Source organism: Hypanus sabinus, chromosome 14 (genome assembly GCF_030144855.1).
Source record: "Hypanus sabinus isolate sHypSab1 chromosome 14, sHypSab1.hap1, whole genome shotgun sequence".
Classification (NCBI taxonomy): Eukaryota; Metazoa; Chordata; class Chondrichthyes; order Myliobatiformes; family Dasyatidae; genus Hypanus; species Hypanus sabinus.
This window is the reverse complement of record NC_082719.1, coordinates 95,390,691-95,405,844: the sequence shown is the minus strand read 5'-3', so window position 1 is coordinate 95,405,844 and position 15,154 is coordinate 95,390,691. Positions and strand designations below refer to the sequence as shown.

The 15,154-nt window shown below is 43.5% G+C and overlaps 1 protein-coding gene across 5 annotated transcripts in view; it reads left to right on the top strand.

The window, feature by feature from the left end:
* LOC132405001 (mucosa-associated lymphoid tissue lymphoma translocation protein 1-like) overlaps positions 1-14,775 on the top strand; it is a 92,477-nt gene extending 77,702 nt beyond the window's left edge. For all 5 annotated transcript variants that reach the window (XM_059989663.1, XM_059989662.1, XM_059989665.1 and 2 more), the window contains 3 exons: positions 41-198; positions 4,572-4,697; positions 12,305-14,775. In XM_059989663.1, the coding sequence (XP_059845646.1) occupies positions 41-198; positions 4,572-4,697; positions 12,305-12,877 (857 nt within the window). In that variant the 3' untranslated portion in view covers positions 12,878-14,775. The remainder of the gene's footprint in view (positions 1-40; positions 199-4,571; positions 4,698-12,304) is intronic.
* Positions 14,776-15,154: the final 379 nt, after the last annotated feature.

Genomic DNA, 15,154 nt, shown 5'->3' with positions numbered 1-15,154 from the left:
TGCACTGTCTCAGAACCATCTGTTATTTATGTCTTCTCAGAATTGCCAGAAAGTATGTGGCTTGAGTTTGAATGTGGGGTCCAAATTCAGCTTGGATTTGCTGCTGAGTTCTCCAACGTGATGATCATTTACACGCGGATTGTGAAGAAGCCAAAGGACATTATGAAGTGTGAAGCTTACGTCACAGATTTCCCGCCGGTAAAACTTTCTTCAAAGCGATTGCTGAATTTCAGCAACATTGTTTAAGAATTACAGATGCCAAGAAATTCAATTATCCATATCAATTCTGCTCCCTATTCCCATTTGAACATGACAGTCCATGGCCTCCTCTACTGCCACAATGAGGCCACAGTCAGGTTGGAGGAGCAACAAATTATATTCTGTATGGGTAGCCTCCAAACAGATGGCACGAACTTCCAGTAATTGACCCCCCCCCCCCCTTCACCATTCCCCATTCCGGTTTCCCTCTCACACCTTCTCTTCTTATTTGCCCATCACCTCCCTCTGGAGCTCCTCCCCTTCTCTTTCTCCCACAGTCTTCTGTCCTCTCCTATCAAGTTCACCCTTCTCCAGCCCTTTATCTCTTCCACCAATTAACTTCCCATCTCTTTACTTTACCAGCTCCCCCTCTCCTGGTTTCATTGATCAACTGCCACCTTGTCCTTCTTCCTCCTCTCCCCTCAACTTATTATTTCTTCCCCCTTTTTTTCCAGTCCTGAGGAAGGACCTCAAAACGTCGACTGTTTACTCTTTTCTGTAGATGCGGCCTGACCCACTGAGTACCTCCAGCACATTGTGTGTGTTGCCTTCAACAGCACAGTGCTGCTTAATTTTAGACGGAGTCATAGAGCACTAAAGCGCAGAAAAAGCCCTTGAACCCACAGTGCCACACAACAGTAACGCAGCACTATTACAGCTTAGGGAGTTCCAGAGTTCGGAGTTCAAATCCAACGCTGTACTGTACATCCTCCCTGTGGAATATGCGGATTTTCCCCAGGTGCTCTGATTTCTTCCCACAGTCCAAAGCCATACCGGGTAGGTTAATCGGTCATTGTAAATTGTCCCATGATAAGGTTAGAGTTAATCAGGGTCCTTGGGGGTTGCTGAGCTGGTGGGGCATGAAGAGCCTACTCCGCAGTGCATCGTTAAATAAATAAATAACCCATCTAGTTACCCTGCTGTGTCACTAAAGAAATAAATAAAATTGAAATGAAAAAAAGTAACTATGCAAGAGATGCATTGCCTGCCCTCTTGCCTTGTCTTTTCCCACTACGAATCTGTGATGTATTTGTTCCTCCTCTAAGTTAGACTATGGTTTTGTTTGCTGTACACTGGGAAGACCAAATGCAGATTGAGCTGTTAACTTGGAGAATAAACTGAAAACAGAATACAGGGAGTTAGGAAGGAAGTTGAGAAGCATGGCCTCAAGGGTAGTAATCTCGGGACTGCTGGCTTTGTCACGCGATAGTGAGGATAGGAATAGAATGAGGTGGCAGATAAATGCATGGCTGAAGAGTTGGAGCACGGAGCAAAGATTCTTATTTCTGGATAATTGGGACCTCTTCTGGTGGCTGGTGTGACCTGTACGAAAGGGACAGGTTGCACTTGAACTTGAGGGGGGCCAATATCTTTGCAGGCATGTTTGCTAGATCTTTTGGGAGTGGCTTAAAATAATATGGTAGTCGGGATGGGAACCAGTATGACAGAGCTGAGGATGAGCCAGCAGGTTTACAAGTAGATTATAGGTTTTACAGGAATGTAGGGAAGGACAAGCCAATGATTGGGTAAAAGTGCAGAAAGAGCAAAGAGTTAAATTGTACCACAGAGGCAAAATTCAAAAGGGTGAAGAATGCAGGAATGAAGGTGCTGTATTTAACTGCGCGTAGCATTCAGAATAAGGTGGATGAACTTGTGGTGCAATTTCAGACTGGTCGGTATGACATTGTGGGCATCATTGAGTTGTGACTGAAAAAGGTCATAGTTGAAAGTTTAACATCAAAGGATATACCATGTATCAAAAGGACAGGCAGGAAGGCATAAGTGGTGGTGTGGCTCCGTTGGTAAGAGGTGGAATTAAATCTTTAGAAAGAGGTGACATAGTGTCTGAGAATGTCGAATCCTTCTGGGTGGATTTAAGAAATGGCAAGGGTCAAGAAACCATTATAGGAATCATATATAGGCCTCCAAATAGTAGCCAAGATATGGCATTGAGATTGCAAAGGGAGCTGGAAAAGGTATGTACAACGGTAATGATACAGTTGTAATGGGGGACTTAAATATGCAAAGGGATCGGGAAAATCAGGTTCACAAGAGAGGGAATTTATGACTGCCTATGAGATGGTTTTTAGAGTAGCTTGTGATTGAGCCTACTCAGGGAAAGGCTGTCTTAGATTGGGTGTTTTGTAATACCCCAGATTTTATTAGGGAGCTTAAGGTAAAGGAACCCATAATATGATTGAATTCATACTGCAATTTGAGAGGGAGAAGCACAGGTCACATGTGCCAGTATTGCAATGGAATAAAGGGAATTACAGAGGCATGAGAGAGGAGCTTGCCCAGGTGGATTGGAGGGGGATACTGGTGGGGATGATGACAGAACAGAGGTGGCTGAAGTTTCTGAGAATAGTTCACGAAGTGCAGGATAAGTATGTCCCACAGAAGTTGACACACGGAAATGGACATCGGTAGTCCCCGGAGAGACTGACATCCAGGAACTTGAAATTGCTCACTCTCTCCACTTCTGATCCCTCTGTGAGGATTGATTTGTGTTCCCTTGTCTTACCCTTTCTAAAGTCCATAATCAGCTCTTTGGTCTTGCTGATGGTAGGTGCAAGGTTGTTGCTGTAACACCACTCAAACAGCTGGTGTATCTCACTCCTGCACACCGTTTCATCACCATCTTACATCAGAACTGGGAATCGTCAGATACAGGCATTAAGATTCAGAGAACAAGATCTAGGGGAGGCTGGAATATAAGATAAGATGTTCTGATCTGATCTGTTCTGATTCTGATTCTGAGGTATAAGGATATAAACCTTAAGTGCTGACTGTTTATTCTGGATCGTAATTATAGTACTGTGCAAAAGTCTTAGGTGTGTATATATAGGTAGGGTGCCTAAGACCTTTGCAGAGTACTGTGGTAATTTTATGTATTGTACTGTACTGCTGCAAAAGAAAAATCATTACATATATGAGTGATGATAAGTGAGTGAGTAATGATGGGTCTATATTGAGGGCCAAGAGTGGGAAGGGGCCGGGGAGAGAGGAATTATAGTTTGGAAAGGGGGAAAGGAGAGGGGAGGGAGTGGAAAGCACAGTTAGACATTCTCTAATGATCAATAACCCAACTATTTAGAATCAAACAACCTTGCCTGGTGTCTCAGGGCTGGATGTGTCTACACCCGCACCAGCCCCCATCCCTGGCACTCCTTCTCTGCCACCTGTCCCACATTCCCCCCTGCAGTAGTCCACCCTCGCCATTCCCAACATTCTCTGCTCCCACCAGACTTGCAACTTGCTCTCTGCTCCATGTTGACAACTACAGCACTGTGCAAAAGTTTTAGGCACCCTAGCTATATAGAAGTGCCTAACACTTTTGCACAGTATATGAGCTGTCTATGACTAAATGTACTGTGTTTGGCACCTTGGCCCCAGAGGAATGATGTTTCATTTAGCTGTACACATATATACAATTGATAATAAGCTTAATTTTGAATTACATTTTCATACTCTGCAGATAGATAGATAGATACTTTATTGATCCCAAAGTAAATTACAGTGTCACAGTAGCATTACAAGTGCACAGATGACCTCATATCGCACTCTTTGGAGCAGCGATGTTGTCAGAGTCTATTACTAAAAGTGCTCCTCTGTTCACCAAGGTGACAGGCAGAGGTTGAGAAACAATGTCCAGAATTGCTATGATTTTCCAGAGCACTCTTTGTTCTACCACAGCCCCCAGTGTGTCCAATTTGACTCCTATAATCAGTTTATTGAGCCTGTTTGCATCATCCACGTCGATGCCATTGCCCCAGCACACCACCGTACAGAAGATTGCACTGGCGTCAACAGTCTGGTAGAACCTGTGAAGGAGAGGCCTGCATACTCCAAAGGATCTCAGTTTCCTCAGGAAGTAGAGGTGTCTCTGGCCCTTCTTGCACACAGCTACCACTTGGTGCTTATAGCGTTTCTGTTTATATCTCAGATATCCAACAACCATAGAATTCTGTTTTTTCAGGTAAAGTGAAATTTAGTTCACTGTTCTCAAATTTCACTTCTAAGAAAAAGATCTTAACTCATTTTCCACTTTCAATATGTGTTTGTAAACCCACAAAGCTCGAGGGAATATAATCTTACTCTTTATATCTGATCGCAGAATGACCACAATTAGACAAGGTAGATAGAGTACTGGCAAGTATTAACTGCTCTATAAATGTCTCCATTTATCTTTGTAATTAAAAGCAGACATGAAACTAATTAAGATTATATAGATGATAATTAACATTGAACTTCGGTGGTTGAGCCAAGAAACCTTCACCTTTACAATATGCTATTTTTGTTGTTGTGAATAGGACCTGGACATAGATCCCAAGAAGACTAACAAAGGAACACCAGAAGAAACAGGCAGCTACCTACTCTCTAAGGATTTACCAGAGCAGTGTCTATACACCAGACTGAGTGCCCTGCAGAAACTAAAGGTAAACATTCAAAGCTCAAAGTAACTTCGGGCGGCATGGTAGCATAGTGGTTAGCACAACACTTTGCTGTACCAGCAACCTGGGTACAATCCCCGCTGCTGTCCTTTAAGGAGTTTGTACATTCTCCCCATGGCGACGTGGGTTTCCTCTGGGTGCTCCGGTTTCCTCCCATAGTCTAAAGATGTGCCACTTGGTAGGTTAATTGGTCATTGTAAATTGATTAGGCTAAGGTTATGTGAGGACTTGCTGGGTGGCATGGCCTATTCCATGCTGTGGCTCAATAAATAAATAGAATTATCAGTGTATGTAAACTCTGTGGCCTCTTTATTAGGTTCATGGTCTTCTGTTGCTGTAGCCCATCTACTTCAAGGCTTGACATACTGGGCATTCAAAGATGCTCTTCTGCACACCATGGTTGTAATGTGTGGTTATTTGAGTTACTGTCACCTTCTTGTCAGCTTAAACTGGTCTGGCTGTTCTCCTCTGATCTCTGTCATTAACAAGACGTTTTCATCCACAGCACCGCCACTCAGTAGATGTTGTTGTGTTTTTCGCATCATTCTCTGTCAACTCTAGAACAGGGGTTCCCAACCTGGGGTCCACAGACCCCTCGCTTAATGGTAAGGGTCTGTGGCATAAAGAAGATTGGGAGCTCCTGTTCTGGAGATCCCAGGAAACTGGACAACTCACACCAGGGCTGCGTAAAAAGAGCTGTGTTTCATCAGGTTGGTGATCGAGGTTTTGAAGGCAGAGTTTCACGGCAATTTCTCAGAGCTGAGGAGTGACCAGTCAGCAAGAGGGAATCATTAGAAAGGGCCGGCAAGAATAATTCAAGTGCAAGCGGAGCGACCATTCTTGTAGGTGCGCCAGGTTTTGGCTCATGAGACTTGGGTGAGGTAAATTGTCTTGTAAGTTACTCTCTCTGTTCTTATTTGTTCATTCCTCACCTATTAGTACATAGTGTAATGAGAATGGCTCCAGCGGCAGTGTTTTGCACTGTGTTTGGGATGTGGGAGGTCTGGAAGACCTCCAGTCTGCCAGATAAATGAATCTACACCAGGAGCACTGAGCTGCAGCTCCTGAGAGAGCGTATTAAGGAACTGGAGCTGCAGCTCGATGACCTTCGACTCATATGGGAGAATGAGGAGGTAATAGGAGCTACAGGGAGATAGTCGCCCCTAGGTTGCAGGATACAGGTAACTGGGTGTCTGTCAGGAGAAGGAGGGAAATGCACAGTCAGTGCAGAGCACACCTGTGGCCATTCCCCTCAATAATATGTATTTAACTGTAGATACTGTTGAGGGGGATGATCTACTGGGGGGAGCCACTGTGACAGGATTGCTGGTACTGAATCTGGTGCTGTGGCTTAGGAGAGTGAAGAGGACTGCAGTGACTTAGTCAGAGGAACAGAGACGAGGTTCTGTGGGCGCGATAGAGACAACCAGATGGTATGTTGCCTCCCTGGTGCAAGGGTCAAGGATGCCTCGAATCATCTCCATGGGATTTTCAAGGGAGAAGGCAAGCTGCCAGAAGTCTAGGTACATATTGGCACCAATGACATAGGTAGACAAGGTGAGGAGGTCCTGAAGAAAGATTTTAGGGAGCTGAAAGGACCTCCAGGGCAGTAATCTCTGGATTGCTGCCTGTGCCACGTGCCAGTGAGGTAAGAATAAGATGATTGACAGGTGAATGCGTGGCTGAGAAACTGGTGCAGGATGCAGGGGTTCAGATTTATGGATCATTGGGCTCTCTTCTGGGGAAGGTATGACTGTACAAAAGGGGTAAGTTACACCTGAATCCAAGGGGGTCCAATATCCTTACAGACAGGTTGGCTAGAGTTAGTCGGGTGGGTTTAAACTAATTTGGCAGCAGGATAGGAACCGGAAAGATAGTGTTGAAGATAAAGTAGTTGGTTTGCAATTAGAGACAATGTGTAGTAAGACTCCTAGTAAGGAGAGGCTGGTGATAGGGCAGAATTGCAGTCAAAAGGATGAGTTACAACATAAAAGGAGAATAAAATCAAAAAAGTTGAATGCAGGACTAAAGATGTTATATTTGGATGCTCGCAGTTTACAGAATAAGGTTGATGAATGCGTAGCTTAGTCACAAATTGGCAAGTATGATGTTGTGGGCATCACTGAATCGTGGCTGAAAGAAGACTATAGCTGGGAGCTTAATGTCCAAGGATACAACTATATCAAAAGGACAGGCTGGAAGGCAGAGGGGGTGGCACGGAACCGTCAGTAAAAAATGAAATTAAATCATTAGAAATGAGATGGCGTAGAGTCGGAAGACATTGAATCATTGTGGGAGTTATATACAGAACACCAAACAGTAGTAAGGATATGGTCTACAGTTACAATGGGAGACAGAAAATGAAGACCAAAAGTACAATGTTACGATAGTCATGGGGGATTTCAATATGCAGGTAGATTGGCAAAATAAGGTTGGTGCTGGATTCCAGGAGGGAGATTTTCTAGAATGCCTACAAAATGATGTCTTAGAGCAGCACATGGTTGAGCTCACTGGGGGATCAACTATTCTGGATTGGGTGTTGTGCAATGAACGAGAATTGATTAGAGAGCTTAAAGTAAAATAACCCTAAGGGTCAAGTGATCATGTTATGTTTGAATACACCCTGAAATTTGGGAAGGAAAGGCAAAGTCAGATGTATCCGTATTACAGTGGAGTAAAGGAAATTACAGAGGCATGAGAGAGGAGTTGGCCAGAATTGATTGGCAAAGAACACCAGCAGGGATGACAGCAGAGCAGCAATGGTTGGAATTCGGAAATATTCATCCTGAAGAGGAAAATATAGTCTAAAGGAAAGATGACACAACCGTGGCTAACAGGAAAGTCAAAGTCAACATAAAAGCCAAAGAGAGGGCATATAATAGAGCAAAAATTAGTGGGAAGTTAGAGGATTGGGAATCTTTAAAAAGCAACAGAAGACAACTGAAAAAGTTATTAAGAAGGTGAAGATGGAATACAAAAGTAAGCTGGCCAATAATATTAAAGATGATATCAAGAGTTTCTTCAGCTACATAAAGTGTAAAAGAGAGGCGAGTATGGATACCGGACTGCGGAAAAATGATGCTGATGAGGTAGAAATGGGGGTCAAAGAAATGGTAGACGAACTGAATAAGTATTTTGCATCAGTGTTCACTGTGGAAGACACTAGCGGTATGGTGGAAGTTCCAGGTGTCAGGGATCATGAAGTGTGTAAAGTTACCATTACTAGAGAGAAGGTCCTTGGGAAACTGAAAGGTCTGAAGTTGGATAAGTCACCTGGACCAGATGGTGTACACCTCAGAGTTCTGAAAGAGGTGGCAGAAGAGATTGTGGATACATGAGTAATGATCTTTCAAGAATCACTAGATTTTGGAGTGGTTCCAGAAAACTGGAAAATTGTAAATGTCACTCTGCTCTTCAAGAAGGAAGAGATACAGAAGAAATGAAATTATAGTCCAGGTAGTCAGATGTTGGAGTTGATTGTTGAGGATGTGGTTTCAGGGTACACAGAGGCACATGATACAACAGGCCATAATCAATATGGTTTCCTCAAGGGAAAATCTTGCTTTGTTGTGATTCTTTGAAGAAATAACAAGCAGGATAGACAAAGAGGAATCAGTTGATGTTGTTCACTTGGATTTTCAGAAGGCCTTTGGCAAGGTGCCACACATGAGGCTGCTTAACAAGCTATGAGCCCATAGTATTACAGGGAAGATTCTAGCATGGATAAAGCAGTGGCTGATAGGCAGGAAGCAAAGAGTAGGAATAAAGGGGGCCTTTTCTGGTTGGTTGCCAGTGACTAGTGTTGTTCCATAGAGGTCTGTGTTGAGACTGATTCTTTTTACATTATATGTCAATGATTTAGATGATGGAATTGATGGCCTTGTTGCAAAGTTTGCAGGTGATATGAAGATAGGTGGAGGAGCAGGTAGTTTTGAGGAAGTAGAGCAGCTATAGATGGACTTAGATTAGGAAAATGGGCAAAGAAATGGCAGGTGGAATACAGTGTCCTGGAAGTCTATGGTCATGCACTTTAGTAGAAGAAATGAAAGGATTGATTATTTTCTAACTGGAGAGAAAATACAAAAAACTGAGGCACAAAGGGATTAGGGAGTTCTTGTGCAGGATTCCCTAAAGGTTCATTTGCAGGTTGACTCAGTGGTGAGGAAGGCAAATGTGATGTTAGCATTAATTTCAAGAGGACTAAAATATAAGAGCAGGGATGTAATATGCAGACTTTTTAAAGCACTGCTGAGCTATCACTTGGAATATTGTGAGCTGTTTTGGGCCCCTTATCTTAGAACGGATGTGCTGAAACTGGAGAGGGTCCACAGAAATTTATACGTATCAGGAGTGACCGAATTGAAACCTATCGAGTGGTGAAAGGCCTTGATAATGTGGATGAGGAAAGGATGTTTTCCATGGTAGATGCGTTTAAGACCAAAGGACACAGCCTCAAAATAGAGGGTATCCTTTTACAACAAAGATGAGGAGGAATTTCTTTAACCAGAGTGTGGTAAATCAGTGGAATTCATTGCCACAGGTAGCTGTGGACACCAAGTCTTTATGTATATTTAGGGCTGAGGTTGATAGATTCTTGATGTATTAGGGCATGAAAGGATACGGGGGAAGGCAGAATATTTGGTTTGAGAGGAAAAATGGATCAGCCATGATGAAATTGCAGATGGGTCAAATAGTCTAATTCTGGTCTTGTGTCTTATGGCTAGCAGTTTCTTAGATACTCAAGCTACCAACAATCATTCCATGGTCAAAGTCACTAAATCGCATTTCTTCCCCATTCTGATGTTTGGTCTGACCAACAACTGAACCTCTTGACCTTGTCTGCATGCTTCTAGGTATTGTGTTGTTCCATACATTTGGCTGATTAGATATTTGCACTAACGATCCAATGTATAGGTGGACCTACAGCTCGGTAACAGGCCCTTCCATCCAGTGAGCCCACACCCCCCAATTACCCCCCGTGTGATCAATGAACCTGCTCACCTGTACATGTTTGGAATGTAGGAGGAAATTGGACCAGCCAGTAAAGAACGTACAGACTCCGTACAGGCACTAGCGGGAATTGAACCCAAGTTGCTGGTGCTGTAATAGCATTATGCCAACTGCTGCACTATAATGCCACTCCAAATACCACACCAAGAGCAACTGACAGTAATACACATGAAACTTATGGAGAAACTCAGCAATTCAGGCAGCATCTATGGAGGGAAATAATCAGCCAATGTTTTGGGCCGAGATGCCTCGAAATGTTGGCTGTTTATTTCCCTCCATAGGTGCTGCCTGAACTCCGGAGTTGCCCCAGCATTCTGCAAGTGTGGCCCACGATTGCCAACATCTACAGAGTCTGTGCCTCTGAAGAGCAGCTTAGTGTGGTCAACAGCCTGTAAGCCTAAATATGGGATGAAACCCACATAGTCACAGGAAGAATGTGCAAACTACAGTGAGTCAGAGCAAGACGTCAGCACTGAACGTGTGTCGTTGGAGCTTCATGCCACTCATTCTACTTGCTCCACTGCTGTGCCACCCTCCAATGTATCTTTGCCGTGTTTTCCTGTCCCACAGCCATCTATTGTAATTCTTTTCTCCTCAATGCCATTCTCTTCAAACTGACTTCCCAATGGAATTCCCCTCACAGGGAAGTTTAAGAATAGCAGAAACTTAACAACATATCACATTCAGTAAGGTATTAAAACATCCAATGTTTGTTTCCCTCTGTGCCTTTACTCTCAAGGCGACTTCCCAATTGAACTGCCCTCACAGGAAAGTTTAAATGTAGCAGAAACTTAATCTGAGCTCACATTCAAAGAGCATCAGTAAAGTTGTAATAAAGCAGATACAACTGACCTTCTTCTGACACCTTTCTATGTATATGACGGGTAGTGTGATGCACATGATGCAGTGGGCAGCTTTAAATACTCGTTGTAGAGCCCTCCTGTGCACTGGAGTGCTGTTTCCATACCACACAGACATCCATTACAAACAACACACACAAAATGCTGAAGGAACTCAGCCGGCCAGGCCAGCAAATCCTGATGAATGATCTCGGCCTGAAACATTTACTGTATGTTTTTCCATAGATACAATAGGTTCAATAGGTACATTTAATGTCAGAGAAATGCATACAATATACATCCTGAAATTCTTTTTCTTCACAAACATCCATGAAAACAGAGGAGTGCCCCAATTAATGAATGACAGTTAAACATTAGAACCCCAAAGCCCCCCCCAAACTCCCTTCTCCCACGCACAAGCAGCAGTAAGGCGACGAGCCTCCCCCCCCACCCTCAGCTGCAAAAAAAGCATCAGTACTCTCCGACGACCAACAAAGCTTGCAGCAAATCAACAATAAAGACACAGACTTCACCCGGTAATTCGACAGACCACAGGCTGTCTCTCTCGCTAATAAGGGAAAAAGAGGTGTCCCCGTTTCACAGTGAGAGGGGAGGCATAACAAACAACTCGCTGATTTACGCTGTTAAAAGTCTGTAGTGTTGCTTTTTCCGAGCTCTGGCCCAGAGAAGCAACCCCTGAAAGGCCCAGGTCTCTGGACACGCATGGATGCTGCCTGGCCTACTGAGTTCCTCCAGCATTTTGTGTGTGTTGCTCAGATTTCCAGCACGTGCACATTTCCTCTTGTTTGTGATCTATTACAAACATCTATTTTCCTGTCAGCAAAGTCAACAACTGAGCCATTACAAATCGAATCCAATGTCACCCTTAACAAGCTGAAAAACGTGGCACATCACCAACAATTGATCGATTTTCCATTTTGCAATATGATTTAACTACCTTTGGATACAGGGAGAAGGAGTTTGAGAGGTGAATTGATAGAGGTGTTCAAAATGGTAGGAGGCACAGATCAAGCGGACAGCCAGAGACAGTTCCCAAGGCAAAAATGGCTAATGCAAGGGAACATAACTTTAAAGCACTTGGAGGTAAGTATTTTTATTAAAGAGTGTTCAATACGTGGAACGCACTGCCAAGAGTGGCAGTAGAAGCAGATATATTAGGGACGTTTAAGAAGCAGAGAGGTACATGAAAGAGAGAAAAATAAAGGGCAATGTGCAAGGGAGGTGTTAGGTTGATCTCAGAGTAGGTTAAAAGGTCAGTACACTATCATGGGCTGAAGGGCCTGTACCATGCTGTGTAGTTCTATGTTCTGTGTACCTATTCACACTGTGGTGTTATTAGAGGGGGCTTGTATTATTACACTAGCAGGTTACAAAACAAAGGTATATGATACTTCAGCCAGTATTTTATACAATTAGAGACTTTTACAAAAGATACTCTGATGAAGGGTCTCAGTCTGAAATGGTGACTGCTCATTCCATCCCATAGATACTGCCAGACCCCCTGAGTTCTTCCAGCAATTTGTACATGCCACCATCTTATCAATACTGTGCTCAGAATGAACACGCATGTGAAAAGCAGTGTATGGATTTTTATTTTAGATTTCCTTTTTTTTCTTGGGCTGTTAACTTTTGAATGCTGTCCAATTGTAAGATGTTTTTAGGTACTCTGAAGTGGAAATGGGAGAGGAAGTGAAAATCTCATTCCATTTTCTTCTGCTGCAGGAGCGGCTGGTGTTCACAGTGTGCCTTCGCTACCAGTACCAGGGACTGGATGAGCCTGTGGAAGAAGCCAAGGAGGTGGATGTGGGGAAGCCCCTCATCGCCAAGCTGGACATCCACCGTGTGGTCAGGAGGAATAGCTGTTTCGTGACCTGTCCCATGCCTCACAGCCCATCGCACAGCCCATCGCACAGCCCGGCACACAGTCCAGTCCGAAGCCCGGCTTGTTGCTCGGAATTGGATCATTACCACCACCACAGCCAGCGTTTCCAAAATAACTCTCACCTCGGGGTTTACAACCCGAATCCAGCCATGATGGGTGCCGTGGGATGCACTGCCCTTTCCAGTAGCTGTACATATGCCTCCTATGCTTACATGACAGGAGGGGGTCAGTGTTGCGGTAGCCATGTAAGAGAAATCAACGTCCCTGTCGAGAATGATATCAATGATTTGCCTTCTGAATTCTCCAGCTATCTTCAGTTCACTGATTTGAAATGCACAAATTCTTCTGAATACCCTGTAGAGGATTTAACAAGCGTCCAAGGTTGGATCCCTACTAGGAGAAAAAAGATGTAGAATATGTACGTCAAGGTTCAAAGTAAATTTATTATAGAGTTCAAAGTAAATATGTTATCGAAGTCACCCTGACTACCCTGAGATTCATTTTCTTGCAGGCCTTTACGGGAAAATAAAGAAATATAAATAGAACTTATCAAGTTCACATTCTAGCTCAAATTTATTGCCATTCAACCACATACATGTATACTGCCAAGCAGAACAACATTCCTCCAGACCTGGCTGCACAACACGGCACATCGAACTCACACACAGCACAGAAAGTAACGTTACCAAATAATAAAACATATTCCAGAAGACTGATATTCAAAATAATGTTCATTTACAACACAAGTTAAAAAAGTAAACAGTATAACGCTACCAGCACTTCATACGTGATGAGACCTGTGGGGGGGTGGTGGCTGGGAGTTCAGTAGTCTCACAGCCTGGGGGAGAAGGGTGTCACCCAACCCAACAGTCCTTGTTCTGATCCTGCCTGATGGTAGGGGGTCAAAGAGATTAAGGGATGAATAGGTGGGATCCTTGACAATGCAAAGGGCCCTGCGTACGCAGTGCTCCTAATAAATATCTCAGATAGGTGGGAGGGAGACCCCCAACGATCCTCTCAGCAGTCCTCGCAATCCTTTATAGGGTTTTGCTTTTGGATGTCTTGCAAATCCCATACTAGACAATGATGCAGCTGGTCCAGACCCTCTCTATGATGCTTCTGTAAAAATTGGTTGGAATGGGGCAGTGTGGGGTGCGGAGGAGCCTCGCTCGCCTATACGTACAACCAATATGCAAAAATTGACCAATTATGCAAATAACTTTAAAGATCTGAGAACATGAGCTACAGAATTCCTGAAAGGTTGTGGAATCAGTTCAAAGTCGAGATGAGTGGAGTTATTCACATCAGTTCAGGATCCTGATGCTGAAGTCAATAGAGAATTCCCAGCAGATACATTCCACTAGCATTGGCTACCTAGAAGGGCAAGCACCTGAAGTTGCCTGAATCACAAAGGAGAGCTTTGGAAAGACAAAGAAAATAATGCAACAGGCTTGTAATGATTGAAACAGACTGGATCACTGAATCACGCAACCGCATCAAAATGTAGGTTTTGTACATGTTTAATAAATAGCATTAAATTGTTTCCTTCATTTTAAATCATACTTCTTAAAATTTTCACAGAATATTTTGCAATTTTTTATTCTTATGCTTTTCCATTTCCAACCTCACTTATTCTTGTGACCAATTAAAGTGAAGTAACTTGGTTGCATAGCGGTCAGCACAATGCCACTAGAGCTCGGTGCTTTCTGGAGTTTAATGTTCAATTCTGGCACCGCCTGTAAGGAGTTTATACATTCCCCATGTGTTCATGTGTATTTCCTCTGGGTGCTCTGGTTTCCTCTCACTGTCCAACGACGTACTGGTTAGTAGGTTAATTGGTCACTGTAAATTGTCCTGTGATTTACTCGTTTGTTATGTGCTGTGAGGTATGACATAAGTGATGATGGTCTTTCCATGACCAAAATTGTTCTTGGCAAATTTTTCTGCAGGGGAAGCTTGCCATTGCCTTCTTCTGGGCAGTGTCTTTATAATAGTGACCCTAAATATTATCCATACTCGTCAGAGATCGTCTGCCTGGCGTCAGTGGTCACATAACCAGGACTTGTGATGTGTACCAGCGGCTCCCATGAGTTTACGTGACCCTGATCAGGGGCACTAAGCATGTGCTACACCTCGCCCAAGGGTAACTTCCAGGCTTGCGGAGGGAAAGAGCGCCTTACACCTCCTTCGGTAGAGATGTATCTCTACCCCTGTGATTAGGCTAGTGTTGAAAGGGTAGTTTGTTGGTCAGTGTGGCCCATTGGGCCGGAAGGGCCTTTTAAACACTGTATCTCTAAATATAAATAAATAAATAAACAACATCAAAGAATTGGCTCAAAGCTATGTTTCTATGTTTCACATAACTACCCCTGCATCAGCAGAGGATGTTTATCCTGGGCTATATTTGACATCAACAGTGAAGTAAACAGACAATATGGTGGAACACCACACACCCAAACCTTTAACCCACACTTCATTATATTGTCTCCATTTCTCAGTTTTGCAAGTAAACTTAAATCCACATCTGTCAAAACGTTGCACTGATCTTCGGATGGAAAAGTGTTCAGGATAAACAGATGCTCTTATCTAATGCTTTGTGCCTGTATTTGCTGGAGCTTAGAAGAATTGGGGGATCTCATTGCAACCTATTGAATATTGAAAGGTCTAGATAGAGTGGACATGGAAAGGGT